At 36.6% G+C, this 27,768-nt stretch overlaps 1 protein-coding gene across 1 annotated transcript in view; it reads right to left on the bottom strand.

Annotated features, from left to right (window-relative positions):
- Positions 1-7: 7 nt before the first annotated feature.
- LOC138172790 (Golgi phosphoprotein 3) overlaps positions 8-27,768 on the bottom strand; it is a 69,145-nt gene continuing 41,384 nt past the window's right edge. The window contains exons 3-4 of the mRNA XM_069102659.1: positions 23,992-24,106; positions 8-1,979 (exon numbers count right to left, since the gene is read on the bottom strand). Of these exons, the coding sequence (XP_068958760.1) occupies positions 1,555-1,979; positions 23,992-24,106 (540 nt within the window). The 3' untranslated portion in view covers positions 8-1,554. The remainder of the gene's footprint in view (positions 1,980-23,991; positions 24,107-27,768) is intronic.

Raw genomic sequence — 27,768 nt, 5'->3', positions numbered from 1 at the left:
GTTCAGGCACTTTCAAGATCATAGTTTATTTATTACTTCAGGTAAAAAGCTAGTATACAGATTAGGGATCCCTTAAATTTCAACTCTAGAATTATACACCATCTAGTATTTTTGCCCTCAATGTTAAACAAAATAATTCTAAACACCTGAAACCCCAATATTAGTAGGTACTATGGTGATAAAAAAAATCTGATGTTTTATTCTTCAATGTTTAGTATTTACATTATGAAATCAATGGTGGTATGATAAGCAGTGGTAAAGTAATGATAAGTAAATTTTATAAAGCCAAAGTTTATAATTTTACAATAATGAGCAAATCATCATAATTATAATATATAAAAAATGAAAACATAGCAGAGCTTCCTGTTACATAAATCTTAATCATCTGAGCTGTAGTCATTACTCGCTAACAATTTACATGCAACACCTGCGAGGATTGACATTTGCTTCCCACCTCCCCGACCCTGTCCCCCCCCAAAAAGTGTTAAGTAGGTAAATGACATTTAAGAGACAAACATTAACTTACTTGCAGACAAAATTTTTTTTAAAAAAACCATACTCAAGATCAGTACTGGTCACAAGCCTATTTCCATACAGAAATTATATGAACGGGATGATAAATGTCCAAAATGTAGATGCATAGGCAGAGTACCATGAATGGCACAGCTCAGTAGATACTGGGATCAATTATAAACATAAATGTAGCCACACACACACATTCTTTCTTCCCCTTAGTAAGGAGGTCACGGTTTTGACCAAATGGCAATGGTTGAAGCAAGGGGACATACAGGTGTATAACTAATAAAATCTTGAAAAAATACTTTGATTGAGAGGAATAGGATCAGAAGGGGACTGTTAATATACAATTCAAACTATATACAGAATATACTGGAATGCATATTTCATTCCAAACCTGTTACGTGAAACAACTGGACCTTTAGACACAAACTTTCATTTTGATTTTTAACTATTAAACCATAGTATATGTATATAATAAGATTTACATTAGAAGCAAAACTTCAAGGGGGCATTTTACATAAGTATTTAATGTGCTGTTTTAATTTAAAAATAACTTTGCTAAATACACATCTCAACTGAGGTCTATGTATAAAATGTCCTAATAGATACAGATATTTACCTTTGGTGAGTTAAAGGCCTTTTTTGTGAACTTGTCTGAATTGTACTGCAGAACGCTAGAAATACAGACACATATGGAACAACTCAAAGTGAGGTAATCCAAAAGATGTGCATGTGGGAGTGGAGGTACTTTGAAAGTAAAAGCATAGTAGAAACAAACAAAAATTTACATTAAGAACAGCAAGCAACTTGAGTTCAATACTAAATGGAATGCCAATATGGCAGCATTTTTTTTAATAACAGAAATAGGAAGGTGTCTCGTACCAGCAGAATCTTGCACACACACAACATACAGGAAAAGCCATCTCTATTGTTTCCATAAAACAAGATCCGGTTCATATTGTGAGAAAAGTACGAATTACAGAAAACAAGAAGTCAATAGAAGAGAAACAATATGAAAGGAGAGTCCAACAACAGTTATTTTGTAAAGGCTGCAACTACAGCCCACAGGACCTCATTTGTGTTGGCCTTCATACATTCAACTTCTGGGTCTAAATCCAGAAGCTGTCGCACTCTCTTTGTGGCTAAATCATATTGCTCATCCAGAAGAGGGGCAAAAGCGTTCTCAAGGACATCAGAAGCATGGGCGAGGTAAATAAGAGCCAGCAAGCGCTTGTCCATTCGATGAGGGTCATTCACCCATTTGTCAAGAACAGCTTCTTGAACTTTCTTGATGAGGCGTTGCTTAATGTTGTTGTTGGTGAGTGGATGTGTTGTCATGTCAAAAAGGAGGAAGTTCTGTTTCTCTGTTGTCAGTACACCTTTTTCCACCAGGTTTTTAGCTAATCTTTCACGAACATTTCTTAACTGGTAGTGCAATTTCAACGGATTCCATGTCTCACCTAAACAAAAGATTTCAGAAGTTAGAAAATAATTAAAATTTCTGATCAAAGGTAAACTTAATACTCTGATAGTGAACAAGAAAATTAATTTTAGCAAATATGTTTTTCTAGAGTAATGGAATATACATATCCTACTATTAAAGCACTCTTCAAACCAAAGAGCCAATACAGAAAATTGCAGGCTTTAACTCAGTATAGAAATGAATTAATTTTTTTGGCATCTTTAAAAGTACCAAAGATAGCAAGGCATATCTAAAAGCTAAATGAGAAGATTTTACTCTCTAAAAAATTCATTTTGGGAATCTGAGACAGATTAGAAAAAACAATTGACTTCCACCGTAATAATCTATTCCCCAAACAACTTTAGAGGTGATGAAATTGAGAACCAGCCTTTCTCAGTCACTGCCAGGCTCTGAACAAACATGTAAAGTGAATTCTGGTCAAGGATAAATTTCTGATGATTTTAAATGTACATTTCCTTTTGGGAGACAAATACAAAAAGCATTATCTGTCTAGAATGACAGAAAATTACAATGCCTCATTTAAAACCAGATAAGCTCATCTCAATGGCCTTTCCTTTCTACAGTAATTATACCACTTTGCAGATCATTCATGGCACTTCAGTGCACTAAGAGTGCAGAAACTTGAAGTGGTAATATTTCTACTTGAGAACAAATATAATTTGCTTTTCTTGAAGAGATTAAAGGCTCCACTTGATGAATGATAATTTTATATATTTTATGATTTATTTTTGGTGCAAATTTCAAATTTGTAATAATTCCTATTCAATTTTCCTATTAAAAGCAACTTAAAATTTTTTCAAGTTTATTGTATTGCTCTTAGCAGAAAATGTAATCAATAAAATAAATGCAATTGTTTACTTCAGTACCTACTGTAAAAAATAATGCTATATTTTAACATTAAGAAATTAGCAGTTATAGGGTGCTAGGTGGTACTGCAGTTAGTAAGGGCACCGGCCCGGAGTCGGGAGACCCAGGATCAGTTCCAGCCTCAGATACTAAACACCCACACAAAATAACTGGCCGTATAACCTTGAGCAAGTTACTCAACCCCAATTGCTTAAAAAAAAGAAAAGAAAAGAAAAGAAATTAGCAGTTATAACCCCTATCAATAGGCAGGTTTAGTGGTACTGAATATACAAACCCTACAAACCAGAAATTCACAGATTCCATAAAGGGAATTGGAAATACATACTCTAAAAGGGCCTGATTTTCAGAAATCAGATTCTCTGCCCACTCACTGAGAAGCAAAAGGAAAGATCTAAAATCTCTAGTCTATTACACAGGATCAAACTGCTGCCCATCCCTTGTCACTGTTAACTTTTGATTTATCCATGAAGGCAATTCTAGAGAAGAAAGTAGGCAGCCTAAAATATTGCATACAGCAGCCTTTGGGGGTATGAAGACTGAGTCACTCCCAAATATAATGTCTAGGTAGGGCCCATCTAGGTTTGACATTTTAAATAGTGTATAATGCAAACATTTATTAATCAGTGTTTGTTAAATGATACTAACTTTAAAATTTAAAAATATTTTGTGGTCCAATATGTAATCGATCAAATTCTATTTATGTTAAGAGGAACATTTGACATTTCTCTAGTGTCCAAGACTTTAAGTACACATTGTTAAACAATATACATTACTGAGAAAAAAATCAATATACATTACTGAGAAAATTCCAGTGTCTGTGAAGGTCTACAAAAAGTTATCATATCAACTGCTTTAATATTGTACTCTGAACCAGGTCTCAAGATCTACAGTTCAATTCAAGAGTGCCAGTAGCACTCCAACTTTATTAAGCCTACCAATATCTCAAATGGATGGTTTCCTATTTGGTGTCTTTTTCCCATGGTGGTGTCTTTTAAGAAGTGAATGAAAGTCACTGCATCAATCTGCACATTCTAATAACCACTTTGTATTATCACAAGAGGTTTTTACTTATAATAGTAAGTATACAACTGGTAAAACCAGATTACATCCAATACTATTACTAAGAAATACTGTTCACCTATATTGCACATGTATGAAAATGATACTTTAACAAGCCTCCCACTTTCTGTTGGAGAGTACAATAATGTGAAACCTAAAAGCATGGTTATTTTGGCAAAATAAAAGTTTCTACTAGTCCAAAGACTACTACAGATAACTGCTTCTTTGATATTTGAAACTTACTATAAGTCATTTTTACTATACCAAAGCACTTTTACCACAGCTATCATTTTTTTTGGGATTTTCTTTTAAACCTATGGAGACAGCAATCTTAACATAAAATAGTCCTCTCAGCATGTCATAGATAAAAGATGTTGCCTGTAGCATCTGTTGGTAAAAAAAAAAAAAAAGGACTTTTTAAAAAACTATATGCTTCCAGGGGCAGCCAGGTGGTGCAGTGAGTAAGAGCACCAGCCCCAGAGTCAGGAGACCCGGGATCGGTTCCAGCCTCAGATACTTAGCACCCACACAAAATAACTGGCTGTGTAACCTTGAGCAAGTTACTTAACCCCAACTGCTTTAAAAAAATTATATGCTTCTTTATGCATTCATAGGAAACAATGTTTAGAAATGTATTGTTTTCAGATAATTTTTAATGATTTAATAATTTTCTCAAATAATGTATAGGCTTCTTTCTGTAACTGTAGATTCTCATTGTGAATTCCCTGCTTGTTCATACATTAAGTGCATATGCAATATTAAACATGCAAGTTTAGTACTTTTGCCTGTTAATAACAATTTCATATGTGTAACATTTTGGTTGAGGTGTTTAATGGTGGAAAAGTACTACTGATAAGGGAAAGCCCCAGGAATGGCATGGCCAAAACTCAAGAAAAAAAATACTATGCTAAGCATCCAGAAAGTAGCAGTTCAAGTACCAAGGAACCACAATCAGGATTACATAAAGACCTGGAAGCCTGTATTTTGAATGAGGGGGTGGGTCTTGGAATACAGTATTATAAGAGGCTAAAATAGATTTAAAACTAAAAATAACATCTTGCAAAGTTGAGTATAAACGTATAGTAGGCAAAAGAGGAAATTTTAATGGAAGAGGACTTTCAAGCATTTCTGATGAAAAGACTAGAGTAGGAATTTTAAAATACAACAGTCAAGAGAAACTCAAAAAGGTAAATTTATCGAAGCTACCAAAAGAACTGCACAATGATGTATTGTCAACATTCTAAAAGGGAGACAAGAAAGAAGTGTCCTTTCTGAACTTTAATGTCATCAATGGATATTGAGGGAGCTAAATAACTTGAACACGGGAAAGAGAATGGAAGCTAAAAGGTATATATATACTAGTGTAGAAGAGTAAAAAGGGGCAGAATTTGCTATTTCTCACACGAGAGAAGAGTCTACAAACACAGATGAATAAGTTGGGGGAGTAGACATCAGATACCTGAAACAAAAGAAGATTGTGTGCATACACCACACACACACACACACACACACACACACACACACACACACACACACACACACACACTTCTCTGTCTCCTTGGTATAGAAACATACCAAACTTAAAATGGAAACAGTGATGAGCGGTGTTAATAGGTAGAAAAGGGAGAGAGAAATTAAAGGGAGCAAAGAACTAGAGCATAAAGGTACCTTAGATTGCTTTTAGACAACTGGAGAATAACTAAAAATGTGAATGTAGTGAATGTAGAATATTGCCCTGTAAGAAAAGAAAAAGAAAACTTCAGAGAATCCTTGGTAATATGAATTAAATGGGAACAATGACTAGAATATGTTCTAGAAGGGCAACTACATTGTAAAGAAAACTTAACACTTAAACTTTGGTCAATCATGTTACTAAAGACCTATGATAAGTTACTCATCTCCTGACAAAAAGGTGATATTGTTTGAGCTTTCTTTCCTTTTGGTTTTTAACTGGGAACAAGGGGAATGCAAAGGGGAGGCGGGTGTTACATAGACCTTTTTTAGTACTTAGAGTAAAGTTGGAAAGGAAGAAAAACAAGATGGTTTTAAAAGTAAAATATAGTATTACCTATTTTTTCAAAGCAAGGTGTACGAAAGATGCAGCTTCACATAGAAATCATTTTTTTGAATCTGTTATGTATACAGAAACATTCTCTTTTTTGGTGCTTACGGTCAGAAGGAAAAAAATTCCAAGGAAGGCAGTACATTGGACTGTATCTAAGAAGAGAAGACCAGTAAAAAAAAGCTTAATGATGACAGGACAAAACGATTAAGGGAGGAGGTAGAGGGAGAGAGATAAAAGGAAAATGTCAAGTGGCATATTTAGGTTCATCAAGTAGACAAGGAGAAGATGTAGAAAGTATGATTAGGCATTAATTCAAGTGAAAAAGACACAGGGTTTTTAAGAGGAACACAAAGAGTGTGACTTGAGCCAAAAAAGTTAAACTACATTAAGAGAATTGTACTATCTCAATCTGGTGATAGAACTGTCATCCTTTCTACCTTACTCAGGTGACATCTGAAGTCTTGTGCTCAGTTCTAGCTAACACAACTTAAATATGATAGGCTACAGTGGATCCACCAGAGTGTTGGAAGGACTGAGGAACAAGCCTTGGTACCCTTGCCTAAGGATCCACCCCGTGTTTCAAAGCCCACCTGATGATAAAACAGGGTAGGCTAGATACTGAAAGGACCTAGGGGGGGCGGCCAGGTAGCACAAAGCGTAAGAGCACTGGCTCCAGTGTTGGGATAACCTGGGATCGAATCCAGGCTCTGATACTTAGCACCACACCCAGAAATAACTGGCCGTGTAATCTTGAGCAAGTTATTTAACCCAGATTGCTTAAAAAAAAAAAAAAAGGACCTGGGGGGGAAAAAAAAACATCTAGGACATCCTGAGATCAGGTTGAAGGGAAGAAACATGTAAACTACCAAAAATTATATATAGGCATAGAAAGAATTGCTTTTTTAAAAATCCTAATTATAACAACAGTTGGTATAATTTAATTCAATTCAACATTAAGTACCTACTGTGTACTGGTGATATGAAGGAAAAATGACATAACATGTTCACAAATAACTATAATTAAAGTCAGAATATGGTAAATGCACCAGAAAGATAACTATCTAAGGACTAGGAGAGGATTAAGAAAGAAAAGCTTCACGTAGTGGGCTATACCTGATCAGAGAATAGAAAGATATTTCAGAAGGCTGAGATATAGTAACAACACTTACATAGTGCATACTACTTATCCGGCACTGTCTTAAGTGCTTTACAAATATTATTTCATTTGAGTCCCCCAACAACCCTTATAATCCCCATTTTACTGACGAGGAAACTGAGATTGAGGTTAAGCAACTTGCCCAGAGCACAAACACATACACAGCTAGTAAGTGTCAAAGGCCAAATTTGAACTTGGATCTTCCTGACTTCATCCACTGTGCCACCTAGCTACAGAGACTGATTTCAGGTAGGGGTAAAATGGCCTGTGCAAAAGAAGGCAGTAGAGTTCACCTAGTAAACTATGGAGCACGTGAAGAGACTTAGGAGACCTCACATTAAGAACTGTGCTTTAGAGTATAGAGAAAAATAAGAAAAGGAAAAAGACTGCTAAATCAAATAGAAAGAATTCTTTTGAAAATGGAACAGTCCATAACAGATTTCATTCCCAAGAAAAAAATAAATTATTAGTGCTACTTGATATATTTTCTTTCTAGAAAGAAATAAAACTATCTTCTTTTATCTAGGACATAGCTACTGTGTTGCCAAAGGAGAGGAAAAAAGATTGGCTTCCAGAAATGAAAAGGTAATGGGCAGGCTGGCTGTTTCCCAAATCAGGGAGCTAGGATACCATTAGTTGTAAATTGAGGGTGACTGTGGGCCCAGTTTAGAAAATAAATTGCCACACCACTGAGATCTTGGCTGGCCAGTGGGGAAAGGGGGAGAAACAGGAGGGACATCTCTATCTCAAATTTACTAGTATAACACCACTATAGCCAAAGTCAGAAAAAAAGATTCCCAAGCCCATAGGATCCTGGAGTATAAAAAGGGCCTCAAAAGTCATCCAGGCCAACCCAGAACTGACAAGGAATCTCCTCTATAACATTACTGATAAATGGTCATCTAGTCTCTGTTTTAAATCTCTCCAGGGAGAGTATATATCACTCCATGAGGCAATTTATTCCACTTCTGAATAGCCCTAGTGATCAGGAAGTGTTGCTTTATATTAAACCTACCTCTTAACAACATCCACCTTTGCTCCTACTGCTGTCTTCTGCAGCCAAGCTGAACAAGTCTAATTCCCCTCCAATAAGACTTCTATCCTCACAAAGTTAGATGACTGCTATTCTATTCTGAGTAGCAGAAAATGAAAATTTAGAGGTAAAATGAAGGAGTCCTATCTAGAAGGGTATAGTTAAACAGAAAGAAAGACAATATAAACTTTTCATTAGGAAACTTAAAAGGGAAACCTAGGACAAAGCTAAAAATCCTACCTACTCTGGTAGGTAAAATTCCACTGACTTAGAACACAGTATCATTCTCACACGCGCATGCGTGTGTATACACATACACACGAATATACACAGGACAAATTTAAAATTCTACACATATACAAAATATATAAATGTTTATATGTTGGTACAAATCATTACATAAGAGATGAAATTTGAGGGAACTGTCAATCAAAATTTTTTATATGAAATTACAAAAGAGGGTAGAATTTGTTTTATAAATCTCAATAAAACCTTTTTGTAAAGGAAATTTTTGCCCAAGTTATCTTTAGTAAATATATGAAATTTCATATAATTCTAATATATTGGGGTATACTGGTATGCCTTAAGCAAAATGGGAGTAGAAGACAAATTAAACCTAAGTCCATATGAGATGACATTTATTAGGGCTAAAATATCAGTAGGACTGGAAAAATTCCATAAGTCATTTAAAATTTCTGGCCAATCTTTAAGAAGAAACTATGTTAGACTGATAGTTTGCTTCATGATTCTCATGAAAGAAAATTTTTAAATTCACTCATAGTGATGTCACAAAACTGGGTAAATGTGGTAGTCTGATGACACCTTCTGACCAAACCACTCAACTGCAGGACAAAAAAAAAAAAGGAATAGTATCGTTTTTCAAAAACTCAAGTTTTTTTCCCATTAACCTGCCTATATAAACTTCTGCTGTACGTAAGCTACTTCTCTTTATTAAAATCCAATCATATGCAAATCAATGAACAAGTATTTATAAGTATCTAATATTAAATAAGGTAAACACAAAGGCAAAAAGGAGTGTTATACACGTAAACAATATATACACACATATGTAAAAAAGTAACTGCAATAAAGGAAGAGCATTAGCAGCTGGGGGGATCGGCAAAGCCCCATGTGAGACACTGTTCTTTAGCTGAGCTTAGAAAGACACTAGGACAACAAAGAGATGAGGACAAGAGTGCATTCGAGGCCTGCAAAAAGCACAAGTCTCAAGGATTTCCACAAGGCCAGTGTGAACTACGTGTGAGTGAAGGGGATTAAGGTGAGATAAATGTGGAAAAGTACTGTAGATTGATTAGTGGTGGCAAAGAAATGGAAACAGGGAGCGCCCATCAAATGGAGATGGCTGAACAAATTATCATTTACAAATGTAATAGAACACTACTATACCACAAAAAACGATAAAAGGCATGGTTTCAGAGAAACCTGGAAGTCTTGTATGAACTGATGCAAACTGAGGCAGAACCAGGAAAATAATTTATAGCAACAACAAAACTGTAAAAATGAACTTCAGAAAACTTAAAAACTATGAACAATGAAATGATCAAGTATGACTCCAGAGGGCCAAAAATGAAAAATTGTACCTATCTCCTGACACTTGTGCAATCAACTAAACACACAGGCTAAGACACACATTTTGGAATGTGATCAACATAGGAATACTTTGGCTGACTAATAAGCATGTCTGTTATACAGATTTTACTACGGTTTTTCCCCCTAGCGTAAAACAGTTCTTACACATTTCCCTAAATCCAATCACTATCCCTCTCGGTATCATGGCTTTTCTAAATAAAGCTTGATATTCCTTCTAGAATATCCTCTCCCTTTCCCCAGCCTCTCAGAGGAAAGCTTTGCTCTCCTATTTCACTGAAACAAATGAGGCCATTTCTCTTCTTCCCTCCTCCTCATCCCACACAGATGCCTTCACCCATTATTTCCTCCTTGACCTGACTCACATGAAAAGATGGCTCTTCTTGCCAAGGCACACTCTCTTACTGCTTGTACAAATGTTTCCATTCCATCTTGTCTTCTCTAGCGACTGCCTCCTCTATCATTCCTAACTCTCTTGTTAATCTTCAATCTCTCCCCATCTACTAATTGCTTCCAAACTGCTCACATACATACTCGTATCTCTCAACCTCAAAAAACTTCCACTAGATCGCTCTCACGTATCTCTTTAGCCTCTTTTGTAGCTAAACTCCATGAAAAAGTTGTCTAATGGGCATCTTCACTTTGCTTCCTCTCATTCTCTGCAGACTGGCTTGTGACTTAAACACTAAACTGCAAGTATTCTCTGCAACGTTACCAATGAACTTTTAGACCACAAAACTAATGTCCTTTTTTGAATACTTATGCTTCCTACAGTCTTCGGGACACTGCTGACGGCCCTCTTCTCTTGGATACATTTTTTCTCTATAGGTTTTTGCAGCACTACCATCTTGGGTTTCTTCCTCCAAGCAGAATTGTTCTTCTTCCGCTTCCTTTGCTGGATCTTCATCTGCATCATGCCCTCTAACCACAGGTGCCCCTTCAAGGTTCTGTCCTAAGCCCTTTTCTCTTTTTCCTCTACACCATTTCATCTGATGATCTCAACAGCTACCAAGGGTGCAATTACAATATCTTTAATGACTCCCAAATCTATTTATTCAGCCCTAACCTTTTTCTTCTAATCTTGTCCTGCATGTCCAACTTCCTATTAGACATCTTAAACCAAATGCTCCATAGACATCTTAAACACATCCAAAAAAAGGAACTCACTATCTTCATCCTCCAGCCCTCCCTTCTTTTTAGTTTTCCTACTGCTGCTCAGGACCCCACCATTCTCCCAGTCACCCAGGCTTACACACTAGCGATTACCTCCCAACCTCTGTCATTTCTGCCTTGGTAGCATCTTACACACACCCCTTTATCTCTTCTAACACTGCCATCATCCTGGTACAGGTCCTCATCCCTTCAGGCCTGAACTATTTCAACCACCCTTTGGTTGGCATCTCTTCCTCAAGCCTCTTACCACTCTGGTCAGTTTTCTGCCCAGCTTTCAAACTGAACTTCCTAAAGTGCAGATTTGACACTCTCTCTCTTTATCTTTCTCTCTGTCTCACACACAGCCTCCTCCCTGCTCCCCATTCAATAAAATCCCGTTCTATTATCTACATGATCAGACATAAAATCCTCTGTTTAGCATATAAAGTTCTCCATGACCTGGCCCTCTTCTACCTTTCCAGTCTTCTTCTATCTCACCCCCACATATTCTATGAGTCTGTGACACTGGTCTCCTTGGATATTTCCTGACTCTAGGTATTTCCACTGGCTATGTTGCATATACAGAATGCTGTCTCCATCTCCTATCTCCTGGCCTCCCTTGTTTCCAGTCTCAGCTAAAATCCTACCTTCTACAAGCAGTCTTTCCTGATCTGCCCATTCCAATTTATTGCATATACTGTCCATGCACAGCTGTTTTTATGTTTTCTCCCCCATTGGACTGTGAGCTCCTTTGAGGGAAGTGACAGGGTTTTGGGGGTTTTTTTGTTTTGTCCTTTTTTTGCCTTTCTTTGTATTTCTAGAGCTAAGTACAGTGCCTGGAACAAGTCAAGTGCTAAAATGCTTCATGACAGACTAGGGAGTGGAGGTGGGGAGAAGCGAAGAAAACATTAATTTTTAAAAAGCATACTAGAGTAAATGGTAAAGGACTTTAACTGCCAGATGGGGGAGTTTGTACTTTATCTTAGCAGCAGCAGGAGACTACTGGAGCTTTCTGAGCAGAGGAGTAATAACAGTCATTGCTGTGCATTAGTAATATAACTTTGGCAGTTGTGAAGAATGAGGAGAAACGAGGTAGAAAGGCCATTTAAAAGTCCACCAAAATAATTCAGGCTACAGATGATAAAAGTATGAAGCAGGGAGTTTGCCATGCAAGTAGAGAAAACAAGAGATGGAATATGTGCTATGACTTCCTCTGGGCAGCATACTTCAGCTCGGCATTAAGAAGACAGATGGTAGAGGTAACCCATTTTAGAGGAACATCATTAAGGGAAGAGCAAATAGACACAGGGGCAAGATATTCAAGTGATCAAGGCAGTATATAGTTAGGTAGTTTAGCAGAGGGCAATTACTGGAAAGGAAGGAAGGAACGAACGGGACAAGAAAACTTTACTGCAATAACTGAGGAAGATGTAGGAATCGAAAGTGTTTCACTGAAAATGAAAACTAACTTGGGAAGAATAAAGCAAAGGGAAAGATGGAAGAACATGACAATATAATTAGAGAGGAATTTCTGAATTCAAGATTATGGAGGTATGATAATTTAGGTAGATGTATATCTTTCCAATGTCACAGATTCAGGAAAGGTTAGCAAGCCTTCCAATGAGAATATGCACTCAAAGAACACAGATCCTGGAAGTTTAGTCACTTCCCCCAAAGCTGAAAGGTACAGTATCTAAAGTATAAAAAAATTAGAAATATACATGAACAGTAGACTGGAACACTGGGTTTCTCATCAGTGAGAATTCTCCATATTCATTCAGACCTGGCTATCTTCATGCTTCCCTGCAAAGTTCTATTATTCCTGAGCTCCAGGCTCTGACTCTGATTCAAAATTCAAGCTTCCACTCTAGTACCCTGGTATTCTAATCTCCATATATCCAGGCCAGACCCACATCCCCCACCTTCCAGTTATTTTTTTGGCCTGCATATATATATATATATATATATATATATACACACTCTTCTGTAATAGTAATGGGAATTTGAAGATCTTCCCTGCCCCTTAATAAGCCAAATGTAATCACATGGAACCTGTGGTGAGAAGAATTTGCAGGAAGGGTGGAGCAGAGCCCAGAAGAAGCTGGGAGTCAGAGCACTTAGTATGGGGGGGGAGGATAGAGGGAGAGAGAGAGAGAAGATGCAGGCAAGGAGACTTGGGGGGAAGTTGTGGTATGGTGTTGCCCTCTCCAGTGTTAATTTGCATAGATTTCTTTGCTGTTATGATGGATTTGTTTTTCTGGTGTCTGAATAAATAAATGTTTTGCTTCTGTCTTCTATATGGAGTCTATTATATTTTGCAATTCAGAACTACACCGGCATATTCAGTCGCTGTCAGTGCTGTGAAAATTGCTTTGGTGATACACCTTCTCACCTCCTTACCGCTCAGCTTTCCAACTCTTAACTCTAAGAATAATCAAATCAACACTACTACCATTACTAGAAAGAAAATATCAATGAATAACTCAACAACTCCAATCACAATCCAAATCCAATCCATCCATGGGACTTTCTGACTGAAACACTCCTCCCCTTACTGTTAATTAGTCTTCTATATCAGAATACAGGCAGCTTAAAATTATTAACTGTTTTGCTTGTTTACAGTAGTATCACCAACACTCATCAGAATCTGGAGTATAGTTAGCCCTTAATAGATGCTTTTTCATTCATTTTTTGTTTATATGTGTGTATATGCATATATATGGACACACACACAGATAACATGTAAGTATAGATATACGCATATAAATTGAGGCACAGCAATTAAGTGATTTACCTATATTAAAAGCATACTCGGAACTCCTGATTGATAGTCTCTAAATGGTAACATTTATGCTATAAAAGGGGTCTATATGTGGAAGGTCAATTTGAACTTTGATACTATAATTTTACCTGTTATTCAGAGGAAGAATGCACTGGTGAAAATTCAAATCTGTGAAAATTTAATTTGCTGCATTTTGTACTCAGCCTTTTCTTCAGCAGAGCTTTGATTTTATCACCTCCGGAATTCTTACCCAACAGTTCAAATCACAACTTTACCACATCTTCTCATCCTGTGCTGTTCTAATCCATATCCTCCTATAATATTATACAGAACAGAGAGGCTGTCCATCCATTAACTTTCATTTTACTTGTCATGACTGACCTATCTTTCTTTTTGATCATACATGCTGTGACCACATCTTTTATGCCACTTCATAAAGACAAATCATTAACAATAAAATGCTAAACTCTATTTATGCCCACCATACATCTTCTCCAATACTCTTTAAGTCACTTAAGATTCTGACTCTATAGGTATTGTCATGTTCCATAAATCAAAGCCATATGCCTATAGTAGAAAAATACTGGTGGGTTTTTTTTTTCAACTTATTCATTTATTTTTAGTTTTCAACATTCATTTCCACAAGATTTTGAGTTACAGATTTTTCTCTACTCCCCACCCCAAGATAGCAAGCCTACTGAATACCCCTTCCCCCAATCTGTTCTCTCTTATATCCCTCCCTCCCCCATTTTCTAGGGCAAGATGGATTTCTATACCCCAGTGCCTGTATATCTTATTTAGGAGAGCAAATCTTGCCTCAGAAATGTCCTACTGTATGATTCTGGGCAAATCATTTAAACTCACTCAGCCTCAGTTTCTTTATCTCTAAAAATAGGGATGATAATAGCACCTGCTTCATAAGATAATTGTGTGAAGGTCAAATAATATAACGTCCATAAAGGGTTTTGTGAATCTTAAAAGTGCTATATAAGTCTCTCTGTACCACGCCGCCCTTCAAGTTTCCTCATCTATAAAATGGGTATAATAATACTTGTATGACATCTCAGAAGAATAATACTGGTGTTTTAAAAAGAGTTTTTGTGTCATATTAATCTAAGACAGTTGAAAGAGCTTCCTCCAATGAAATCCATACCACTTTTCTTCATATTCAGTTCTGGGTCCAGATAGTCTATTTGAAGTATCTGTCCAAGGCCTATGTAACTTATGCCTTAACAGGCTGACAGCTATATAAAAGTCTGGGCAATCAGTATTGTCCCATCTTTTTCTATTTTTCCTAAGTGGATTGGTAAGTCAGTTTCAATTTCTTTTGAATGACCATGGACTTCACTGAAAAAGCTCTACAGTAATTTGGGCCTCAGATGTAAAAAGCAGTATGTCATCTGAAAACATGAACTCACCATTTTATAGGGAATCCCTTCTTTATTTGAATTCTGTCTAGGATATTCCCTTAAGACAGAGTCATTATCTTGTACTGATAATCAGGAGGACACTTTAGAGGAAGCAGAAGAGTCTGTCATACTATCTGTTGCTCTAAATTAAATACTTCAAGAACATAACCAGACAATAATACAAAAATCTTGTATTCTCTATAGCTTTCAAATGGGACTACTGTAGAAAATCGCTTAGTGAAAGCCTATTTCTTTTTCATCAAGGGTACCCAGTAATATGTGTGTAGATAGTAGGGACGAGAAAAGAGAATAGGTAAGTAGTTACTACTGTCTTCTGGATTTATCATTTTTGTAATAATATCACCCTGTATTTTTTTATAGCTATTCAGAATATTCCCCCTCTTTCAGAGGGGTTAGAAATTGATTCCTTAATGCTTTTAATATTGTGTCACCACTGAGATTTCACCTGCATGTATCTGGTGTAGCTGTTCCTCTCATGTCTGTCTTCTTTAGTGATATTTCAATTATTTTATCCATACAGTATATTAGGGACAAAGATCATACCCTCATGTATCTAGAGCCTGAAGGGATCTTAAAGGTCTTCTCCTTCATGTTGAGGTCCATGGTGTGTGCAAGCAGACCACAATATAAAAATAATCAAATTCCAAAGCGATCCTTTGGACAGTCCAACAACTCCACTAGTATCTTTGTGATGATAGGAGAAAACAAGAAAGGTTCCCAGAACTCTGGATGGACTCCCTTCCTATGGTGAATTTGTTGGGAAGAACTGAAGGAGGATTAGGAAACTGTCACAGGATGGACAGGCATCCTGCATGGGTTGACATCTACATTATTTGAAAAATATCCTAATTGTTAATAAGATCAGAAAATACTGAGCTCCTCAAGGGTAGTAACTATCTCATTGTGTCTTTGTATTCCCAGAGCTATATAAGACTATTGTGCCTTGCACATTCAGCTACTAATTAATAATTTAAATCCATAGATCACACTCATAGATTAAATCTGGAAGGTACCTTGGAGATTATTTACTCCCAGTGTGTAGTCCTAGGGTTCAGCAACTTTTAAAAAAGTTTGATAACTATATTTCAATATAATAGATTTCCTTTATAGTCTTATGTCTTTTAATTTGTGCATTTAAAAATATTATTCTCAGAGAAAGTCCATAAAGTTCACAAGACTAACAAAGGCGTCTGTAGCACCAAAAAAAGTTAAAAATCCCTGCTCTGGTCTAACAGGCTTATTTTTTAGGTAAGGAAACCAAAGTCCAGAGATGTTAGTGACGTACCTCAAGTCACAAAAGTAGCAAGCCAAAGAACTGGGCTTCAAATCCTAGTCCTCTAACTTCAAATCCAGTTTTCTTTTCACTGTATTGTTTAGCTCTATTTCAAAAGGTAATATTAAGTTTCATAACAAATGCAACTTAGGGATAATTTTGTCCAATGAAACAGATTAACAATTTAACTGTGGCATTAACAGGAAAAAAAATGACTGCCAAATTGAGTATTATGCCAAACTTTCAGTATTTCTACTCCACCAGTACTGTTTTATGAAGTGATAACTGTTCTGTGTCTTCTATGATCTCCTATAACATTTCGCTAGTAAGTTTATATTTTAAATCATTGTGGTCCTTGGTTGCCGTGTCTCTGGTAAGATCATGTATTCACTGAAGCGATGTATGGGCTTTTTTAGTTTTCTTGTGGTGATGACTGCTTTGTATCATTTGAATTTCTAGAGGAAATGGTTATGGTCCATATTAGTGTCTTTTTCATGACACATTTTTCCATTTTTTTTTTCACCACCAATCTCTGGATAGGACAGGTGGAGGTACTTTAACTGTTTATGGTTAACATCTCCTCTTTATCCTCCAAAATTTGATATTTTTAGCTTGGTTCTAAGCAAGTCAATTGTTTCACAGATACCTGATTTGTAAATGATGCCTACACTGGTCACCAGTTATTTTCTGTTTTTTAAGATGAGATAACTTTCTTTATTGTGAGTACTGGTTAGTACTTGCCATATCTAGTACCTCCTGATTCTCTTCTTAAAAAAGTCGTCAACAAGCCTTTGCCCTCTTTGTCCTTAAACACACTTTCCAAAAATTTTCAGTGTCTTTATGCCCACTTTTGCATTGAAGTCATGAGGTATTAATATACGTTGACTTGATTTGGAGGACCTTGTAAAGTTCTTCATCGAATTTTCTTTCTTTAGCTTCTGCAACATGTTGGTTCAAAAACTACAATTAGCAATATAATGCTCTTTTTGCATTTGTTCATGTTATAACCATTGCAAGGTGAGGTAAGATTCTTATGAAATGAAGTTTCACATTCTATTTAGGTGCATAATGAAACCAACTCTTGATAACTCCTTTCTTTGTCTCTAAATAAGAAATTATGAGCCATCCTCCCTTCATTTATCATGAGAATTTTAATATTCTTGGGGTTCAGTTCTTCCAATACCATATCAACAGTCTGATTGTCATATTCAAGCTACCAGTGGTCTGAAATCTATGTGACTCTTAGGATCTCCTGCCCTCCTTTTCACCTCTGTTACTCTCATAGAAGAATAGAAAGGATGCAGTAAAATCTTAAGGGCCATTTAATATTCTACTTATGGGATATCAAGGACCCAAACCTACTAGAGATGCACTTCCCTGAAATTAGCTAGGCTTGCCTTTAGAGACTGCCATCTATTTCAAGGACCATATTCAAAGCCTTTACTACTTGCACGCCTTTTTTTTAGCAGTCTCAAAAAACTGAGCATTAGATGGGCATGGCAGCACATGTCAGTAGTCTCTGCTGGGGGGGAGGCTGAAACTGGTGACCACTCAATATTTGATCACTTGAGTTCCAGAGTTCTGAGCTGCAATATGACTAAATTCTGAATGGGTGTCCACACTAAGTCCAGCACCAATATGTGAGCCCCCAGGAATGGAGAGCCATCAGGCTGCATAAGAAGGAGCAAACTGGCCCCACTTAGAAAAATGGCACAGTATAAAGTTTCTGTGCCAAGCAGTACTAGGGTCAGAAAAGGCTTGCTGCACTTCCAGCATGGATAAGATAAGAAGATTCAGTGTCACCAGATCCCTCAAAGAAGAACTCAATGTTACCTCAATGCCATATTGAATCACTGGAATGGGACTTTTATGGAAGATTCAACCTATGTAATTATACATTTTCAAAATCAAACTAGATTTTGGGGATGAGTATACAACTCAATATAAAGCATTGTGTGTGTGTGTGTGTGTGTGTGTGTATTTTAGTCAGTATTTAATAATATAAACCCTTCTTTCTGATATCCTGGAACACTCTCCTCTGCTTCATATATATTTATTTAGTTAATAAAGCTTCTGTAAACAAAATGTGTCAGTAGGATGCACAGACCACTAGACACTTAAATGTTTGCTAAATTCAATTGTTACCAAAGGCATGACAGACGTAGCAAACCTATTCACCTTGTTAAGCAACTAAAAACTCTATTATAATAAAGTGGATTTTTAAACAATTTGTGTTATCTTTGCTAAACAAAATTACTAATACTCATCCAGAAACCAGATAATGAACTTAGTTCTGATGTAATTTTAGTAACAGAAGGGATTTACTGAATTACTCCCATCTAAGAATTTCTAATAAGAAACTTATGAAAACCTGCCCTGTGAAAATCAGTACTCTATTTTTGCCACTAAAAAAAAATTGTAAAATAGTAGAGATATACATACAAGTTCATAGGATTTAGAGTTGGAAGGAACCTCAACAATCATCTAGTCCAACAAAGAAATCCCCATTCTAATATACTTGATAAGTAAGTTTATCGAGCATCTCTCTGCTTGATGAATTTCTAGAGGTAACTTTCACAAGACAGCACATTCCATTTTCAGATGGCTTTAACTGTTAGAAAGTTCTTCCTGACATCAAGCCTAAATCTAACTTTTTTATAACTTCCCATCCAATGCTTTGGTTTGTTTTCTAGAGTCAAAAAGAACAAGTGTAATCCCCTTTCCACAGAACAGTTCTTCCAAAAATTACAGACAGCATCATTTTAACTCCTTAGTATTTATTTTCTTTTACAAGCTCAGTTCCTTTTACTTTCTTTTACTCCTCAGTTCCCTTAAAAAAAGTCCCATGACATGGACTCAGGGTCCTTCATCAAACTGATCAATGAGATTGAAAACACACAAACACACACACACACACACACACAAAATGCTTTATATTGAGACTATTACCTAACTTTCCTTTTATATAAGTTAAGTAATTATTTGTTGCTAAATAGTACCGCTGAATCACACCATGAATAACTCTAGGCTACTTTAATTTCAACTCTTTCCTAATCTTTCAGAATAGGATGACATTTCTGAAACTCTTAAGAATAATTAGCTGTATAAAACCTACAATGACTAGTTATCCATTTCTACACCCCATAAGGTAGAATCAACTAATGAAGTAAAAAGGGGGTAAGGTGGTGTAAACTATAGGCTGACTTCACCCTCCAGAAGGGGAAGAAGGAAATGGGTAAGCATTCTATACTTTCCCCTCCATATCAACAAGATTGGAATCTAAATGCTTTCCAACTTATGTCTCATTAACTGAAGATCATACTTCAGATGTAGTCTGATTAGGACAAGGGTTCTTAAGTTTTTTTGTGTGGTGGTTCTCTTGGGAATCTAATGAAACCTACAGTTTCTTTCTCAGAATGTTTTTAAATGCATAAAATAAAATAGGATTGCAAAGGAAAGTTACAGTGAAATAGTCATTGAAACAATGAAAAATAAATTCAAAGGCTCCAAATTAAAAACTTGTGGATCTGAGGATAGTACACGACTACCACCTCTCTATTCCTGAGTTCCCTTACTGTAGGCAAATATAGGTTTGACTGAGACTATGCCCATTCAGTACTTAAGGCTAGGTTAGAAATGAAGCAGAGAAATGGACTCTTTACCTGGTTAAAAAAAAATATATATATATATATATCTGGAAGGGGGAAGACCCTCAGGGTTTTTGGCCAAAACAGAAACAATTACTATTTACATTCACTCTGAGCCAAACAGGGTCCAAACAATGACTAAGTAGGCCTTGGCCTAGAACCTATAGGTGGACCAATCAATAAGAGTCAGAGTGATTTGGGTTTAAGGTTTGATCCTTCAGAAAAAAAAGATTTCGGCAATTTTTACATTTCCTTTGAGCAGAACACACAGCAGTATGAGTATGACGCCCAAGGAAGAAAGGAAATAAGACTCCAATTCATTTTCATGTCATGGCATCACCCACCTGATGGGAGAATGAAGGACCAGCAGCAGCAGCCAAACAATATCTCATTAGCTGTTTTGGCTTATACATCACACTGAACATACGTATCACAAAGACCCCTAGATATTTTTCAGAGAAACTACTATCTACCCCATGTTTCTTTCCTGTACCTGTGAAGTTGGTTTTTTAACTCTATTGAATTTCATCTTTTTAGATTCAGCTCAATGCTCCAGCCCAGAGGTTCTCAAAACTTCTTTGGCTTACCACCCCCTTTTCAAAAAAAGAAAAATTACTCAGAAATCTACTTTCTTTAATCCTTTAATGTTTTTTTTAATCTGCATCATTTTATTTATTTTAGTTTTTTTAATTTATTTTTAGTTTTCAACATTCATTTCCACAAGATTTTGAGTTACAAATTTTCTCCCAGTCTTTCCCCCACCCTCCACCCCAAGATAGCGAGCCTACTGAGTACCCCTTCCCCCAATCTGCTCTCTCATATCCTCCTCCATCCCCTCTGTAACTTTTTAGTAGGGCAAGATGGATTTCCATACCCCAGTGCCTGTATATCTTATTTCCCAGTAAATCTGCATCATCTAAAAAAATATATTTTTAAAGGATGCATCTCAAATTTAATAATTTATTGTAAATTTTAGGGTTCTTTCCTGCATTGAAATTTTGATGACACAATATTTCATCACGTAACCTGATAGTAGCTTTGTAAACAAGTCACTACATGCCCATATTCCTACTCACCTATGCTAGACTTCCCGACAATGCACAACACCTCCCCTGCCAATTGCTTAAGACTTGTTCACGAACTTGACCACTGGGTCAGTTATAACTTTTATTTGGAAAACAGCATGACTACTACAGCTTTAACTCTGTTATATAACAGATGAAACATGTATGGTTTTTTAAAATGTTCTTCTCTTCTTTCCTTTTGCTTCCACTGACACCATTATTTTTATTCAATGCCCTCCAATTGCATCCAAGGCTACTATCCCACTCCCCCATCATTCCAGCACTTCCCAGAGGGCAGTATTACCACTTTTGGGAACCTCTGCCTAGTCTTTCAAGATCCTTTTGCATCTCGATTCTTCCATTCAGTGTGTTAGCTAGCCCTTACAGGTGAATGTCATCTGTAAGTCTCCAAGATATCCAGCATACTATTCATAAATTTTACCCAAGTCATTGCTTGGATGTTAACAACTTGTTCAGCAGAAGCACAAAAATCAAACATTCTTGGTCCCAGAAAAGGAAGCAAAAAATTGAGATGCAGGCTGCACAATAGTACAATTAAGTGGAATTAGAGATGGTCAGACCCAAAGAGGAGTTAATTACTATTTAACTAATTACTAGTTCAATGTAAACTTGGAAGTCTCCAGTGGACTGGTACTTGGCAGTTTGTTGTCCACCGTTTTTATCAATGATTTGGATAAAGACATAGATGCAAACTCATTACATTTGCATGTAAAACAAATCTGGGACAGAATGCTAACAGAATGATTAACAGAATCAGCATTTAAAAAGATCTAGGTAGGTGGCAATACAGGAATTAATCTAAAATAAAAGTCATGGGGAAATCTTATGCTTAGGTTTAAAAAAAATCAACTTCAAGTTTGAGATGATAGGAAAGTTAGATGGCAATTTAGAAAATATCTTGGTGTGAATGAACTACAAATATTAATGACCCAAGAGTATGATATGGCAGTTAAAAAAAATAAATCTAGGGGCGGCTAGGTGGTGCAGTGATTAAAGCACTGGCCCCGGAGTCCTGAGTTCGGTTCTGGCCTCAGACACTTAACACCCACACAAAAAAAACTAGCCGTGTAACCTTGGGCAAGTTACTTAACCCCAATTGCCCTCCAAAAGGCAAAAAAAAAAAAAATGAATCTAATCTTGTACCAAATTAAGAAAAATTGTACTGTCGAACACTTCTACCACCTCCTGACAGAGAAGCAGTGGACTCAGGGTGCCAAATAAAGCATATTTTGGGGGCGTGGCCAATGCAGAAATTTGTTTTCTTTGACTATACATATTACAAAAATTTTGTTTCCTTCTTTTTCTTATGGAAGGAAAACAGATTTTTGTTCAGTGAAAAAAATCTAATTAAAAAAAATAAAAATTGCATTATGTAAATCTTAGTGTTAACAAGCAGAATCCACTATTATTTTTAGCTCATGTGTTTCAAAGTCAACTCTAGTTCCCTCAGTAGATAAACTGTCTTAAGAAGATTTCTTATGGAAGTACAATAATGTTTTAGATGACTACATCCTCTGAAACATCCACCATTTACCCTTTTGTAAAATGCCCATATTGAAGTAGGTGATCTTTGAATACAGATTAAAAATTTATCCTTCTGTAACAAATAAAATCAGTAGTCTAAGTTAAAGAATTTTCAGCATATAGGTTCAAAGGTTGTTTCCTTGGAAGGTTTCAACATTTCAGAAAAAGTATAAAACCAAATATCTTACCAAGTACCAAGTTCAACAACACTGGAATCTTGTTTATTCTTTTCTATTTTAAATAAAGGAGTTATTTGACCAATTCTTAAATTTGCACCTTTAAAAATCTTTCCAATAGCATCACCTTCCTCCCAATTACCAGTACTAAACCAAAAAGTTCATTAGGGGCAATCAAAGGCTACACTTTAGATGAGGATGAAGACTGGCTTTACTGGCTATACTCAATATATACCATAATGTACAATATAAGACATATGAGGTGTAAGCCTTCCTATTATAAACAAATTCCTGTGATTACAGTCATCTACAAAGTTCTTCCTACATATACTTAACAAAAAAGTGTATGGTATGGAGGTGACATCTTTCTTTACCTCTCCTGAAGTACATACAAATTACACTGTCATATGAGACACTTTCCACTAAAACTGACTCTATTCCAAGTGACAAAGTTTGTAGTAAATGGGACCGTTTAAATTATTCAGGATATAAAGTTGGAATAGATAAGCATCAGTCAGTAACTGAAATCTTGTTTGTTTTCTTTTTTCATTTAACTGATACATTATTGAGGAAACAAAATCTTTGAATATCTTTTTCCATTTGAAACATTTCTAGACACACATGTCACACACTAACAATCCAGTTTATTCTCATATAGAGACGATTCCTCAAAGTAATTATAAACCTTTCAAAATAAGCAGTTTTAAATATACTACTTTGAATACTAACAGGGTCAGAAAATAAATTCACATACAAGTTATGATTTATATAAAGAGGAGATATTTTGGCTAATGAATGTGATTTTCTAGTTTTTATATAATGAACTAATTCTTTTAAGTTTTATATTATTTTACATATATTTTTTTCTAAAAACAAAACCCACTGTCTATTCCAACCTCTGTTCTTCCCCCAATCACCCAAAACACCTAGGGTCCCTAGAATAAGAATTCTGAAAACCATTATCATATCAACTCATTACTTAATTTCTTTCAAGTTTTGTTTATATAAATGTTACAGTAATCTATTTAAATAAGCTTATAATTATGAAACAAGATTATTTCCAAATAACTACAGTAATTTTAAAAAATTGTTAACAAAATTCAATGTTCATTTTTTTATCTTTACAGCTTACCACTAAGCAGTTCGATCCAATTCTGGACTGTTTCTGGAGGCTGAGTTTCTTTAACATGTTTCAAAGCTTCATCAAGTAAAACATCCCCAGTTGGAGCATCTGACTTACAAATCACCTAAAGCAGAAGCAGTAGTAAATGAAAAAAATGCAGATTTTAAAAATTATTTTATCATTTGATGAAAATTGAGGAAAAGTTAAATTGCTTATTTGTTTACTGGGACTGGGTCTTCCTGTCTTTCCCAGGCTGGAAGTTGGTTCCTCAAACATGGGAGCTTTGACTTCCTTTTTCTAACCTGGGCTGGTTAGATCATTCTTATTAAGTCTGGTAATCCCCCACTCCTGGAGGCTGACCAGGAGACCTAATCAGCAAAGCCTACAGCAGCCCAAAACTCAGAAACTAAAGTGATCCACTAGCCTCCCCAGCAGCAGGAATCAAATAACCAGAAATGCCCCCAATAAAGTAACCCATAACCATGAAAAAGCACATTTTACATTTCAGTGCATTATTAAGCAGTGACATTTTATTATTCAGTGGTTATTTACAGCTATTTTTTAAATAAAAGGCCAAAAACTCACAACATAAAATTTAAATAGAGAAGGTTCCTCTAAAGACACGAGTGGTATCAGTAATTACCCAAAAAGGAAAAAAATGTCCAGCAATAAGGGCAGCTAAAAGAAAGGAAATGGGGATAATTCAGATAAGGCAATATTTGGAAGACTGTAAGAATTGATGATATTATGTCACAGGCATTTTAAATTAAGAGTAAAATAGTGGAAAGAATCCCATCCTGCAGGGTGGGAGGAGAGAGGTTAGGGAAGGAGAAGAAGGTATGGCTCAAAGATTTATCTCCTTGAGACAATGAAGTGATTATCACTGAGAGGAGTATGAGATAAAAGTGTCCAGGACTCACAGGTCCAAGGGTAGGGGTATAAGGAGCCAAGTGAAGGAAAGGGTGTCAGGGGAAAGAGATTAGAACTTCAGTTGGACCCCAGAGGAAAGACCTAAAAGTAGCTAGCTACAGAAACAATTTAGGCTCGGTGTCAGAAAAAATTTCTTAACAATTAGCATGGTTCAAAAGTTAAATAGGTTGCCTTGAGAAGTGTGTGTAGGGGGGGCGGGGCCAGCGGTAGTACTCAACCAGAGGTTAAAATGACCATTTATCAGGTTATAGTATAAGGGTCTTGTATAGTCTAAGTCTTGTCTAGTCTAGTCTAGTCTAAGTATAGCATAGCATAGCATAGCATACCATAGGTATTAGGATTCTTTAGTAAGGGAATATATTTGAATAAGGAAGATGATTCACTTCATCTGAACTGTCTTAGGAAGATTCTGAAGATCACCTGGCAAGATATCATACCCCACACTGAGGTTCTCAAGCTAAACTTCCAAGCATTCAAATCTACTGCAGGGAGCACAACTCCAATGGAGGGGGAGGGGGGAGAAAAAGGGGGGAGAAAGAGAGGGAGAGGATATGTTGTTCAAATACCAAACAGGTTTGCCTAAAATAATTATTCTACACAGAACTCACACAAACAAGGCAAGTGCTCAAACTGAGGTCAGAAGTGACACAAGGACACTTCCAAGATCTCTCTAAAGAACTCTGGAATCAATTGTGAGACATGGGAGAAACTGACACAGGATCCTGTGGCATGCCCTCACCGAAGAGGGTGCCGTGTTCTGTAAGTAAAGCAGAATTGCAGCAGCTCAAAGGAAATGTGAGATGCACAAATTTAGAGACCTATGTTCGTATGAACTATCTGTTTCTAACCTGTGGTAGAGCCTTCTGAGCTCATATTGGTTTGACCAGCCACAATCTGTTACACTGTACCATGACCCAGACATAGCAATGCCATTTTGCTCCTCCTCAAAAACAAAGGACAACAAACAACTATAATATAGTATAAGGGTTCTTTTTTTTTTGGAGGGGGGAAGGCAAGGCAATAAGGGTTAAGTGACTTGCCCAAGGTCACACAGCTAATAAGTGTGTCAAGTGTCTGAGTCCACATTTGAACTCAGGTCCTCCTAACTTCAGGGCCCATACGCTATTTACTGCACCACCTAGCCACCCCTAGTATAAGGGTTCTTGATAGAAGATCTAGTCCCTTTCAGCTCAAAAATGCTGATTTTCATTTGGTGATCCATTTGGTAAATAACATGTGATATGGAGATATGAAGCCTATGACATAGGTGGAAGAGTCATTTAAAAGCAAAGTCAGTCTAGAAAATCCAGTGCAATCTGATTCAGGTAGCTACACAAAAATAAAGCCTGTGGGAATGAGGTAAGAAAGAAAGCAGCTTCCAAAGACTTCAAGGAAATAGAGCGTGAGGATCTAAAAGATCTCTAAGTAAGGTGTGAGGGAAGCATTATAGCCTGGAAAGAAGTAGGTGATGATGATGAAAAACATGATGAGAAAACAGAGACTATGTCCTGGAGGAACATACACTCTTGGCCCTTCTTTCTCCTAAATGGTGACTGGCTTTCCCTGAACTTTATTTCAGCAAAGGCCCAACTATCCTGCACTTTACTCCTTCTTCTGAAACCACCTTTCCTCTCAAACCATACTCCTATCAATTCTTCTAATATTCCTAGTTGGACTATCAATCAACTCCCCCAAAGCCCCACTCCCCAACTCAGTGAAGTGCCCTTCCTTGTCCACTTCAGTTAAGTGGTCCAATGAACACAGCAAGGGACCTGGAGTCAAGAAGGCTTAAGTTCAAATTTCACCTCAGACATTAGCTATGTAACTACCATGGGCAAGTCATTTAACTTGCCTCAGTTTCTTCATCTATAAAATGGAGATAATAATGGCACCTACGTCCCAGGGCCATTGAGAGGATCAAATGAGTTAACCTATACAAAGCAATCCTGATGTAGGTCCCCACCACCTCAAACATGGATCAGCCTTCTGATGGTCTCCCTTCCTCAAGTTTATCACCACTTCAGTCCATCTTTTACTCAGTCAGATTTATTTTCTAAAGGTCAAAAGCTGATTGTGCTAAAGTGTAGGTCTGACCATGCCTCTCTGTCCCTTTTCAATAAACTCTACTGGCTCCCTATTTTCTCCAGGATCAAATATAAAACATAGTTGAAGGGAATATATGTGTGTGTATACACATACATATATATGTATGTACAGCAGGGTGTATGTGTGCATGAATATATGTCAGTGTGTGTATGTGTGTACATGTATACATAGACACAAGACACAGACTCAGTTGAATATGAAGGGATGATATCTAAAAAATAAAATTAAGAGGTGAAAGAAGAATATATTGGGAGAAGGAGAAAGGGAGATAGAATAGGATAAATTATCTCAAATAAAAGAGGCAAGAGAAAACTGTTACAATGAAGGGGAAGAGCAAGAAGGTGAAAGGGTCAACCTTACTCTCACTGAATTTAGCTTAAGGAGGGAATAACATACACACTCAATTTGGTATTTTACTCTACAGGAAAGTAGGGGGGGAAGGGGATAAGAAAGGGGATGACAGAAGGGAGGCCAGATTGGGGGAGACAGTAGTTAGAAGCAAACACTTTTGAAAAGGGAGAGGGTCAAAGTAGAAAATCGAGTAAGTGGGGGCGGGATAGGATGGCGGGAAATATAGTTACTCTTTCACAATATAACTACTATGGAAATGTTTTTTGCAACTACACATGTACAACCTATATTGAATTACCTGTCTTCCCAGTGGGGGTGGGTGAGGAGGGAAGAAGGGAAAGAATCTGGAAATCAAAGTTTTAAAAACAAATACTTAAAATAATTATTTTTTACATGCAA

This window comes from Petaurus breviceps, unplaced genomic scaffold (genome assembly GCF_028583685.1).
Source record: "Petaurus breviceps papuanus isolate PSGF00001 unplaced genomic scaffold, PetGlider_PUasm1.0 129, whole genome shotgun sequence".
Lineage (NCBI taxonomy): Eukaryota > Metazoa > Chordata > Mammalia > Diprotodontia > Petauridae > Petaurus > Petaurus breviceps.
The sequence above is the reverse complement of the archived record's forward strand: the minus strand, read 5'-3'. Positions and strand labels throughout refer to the sequence as shown.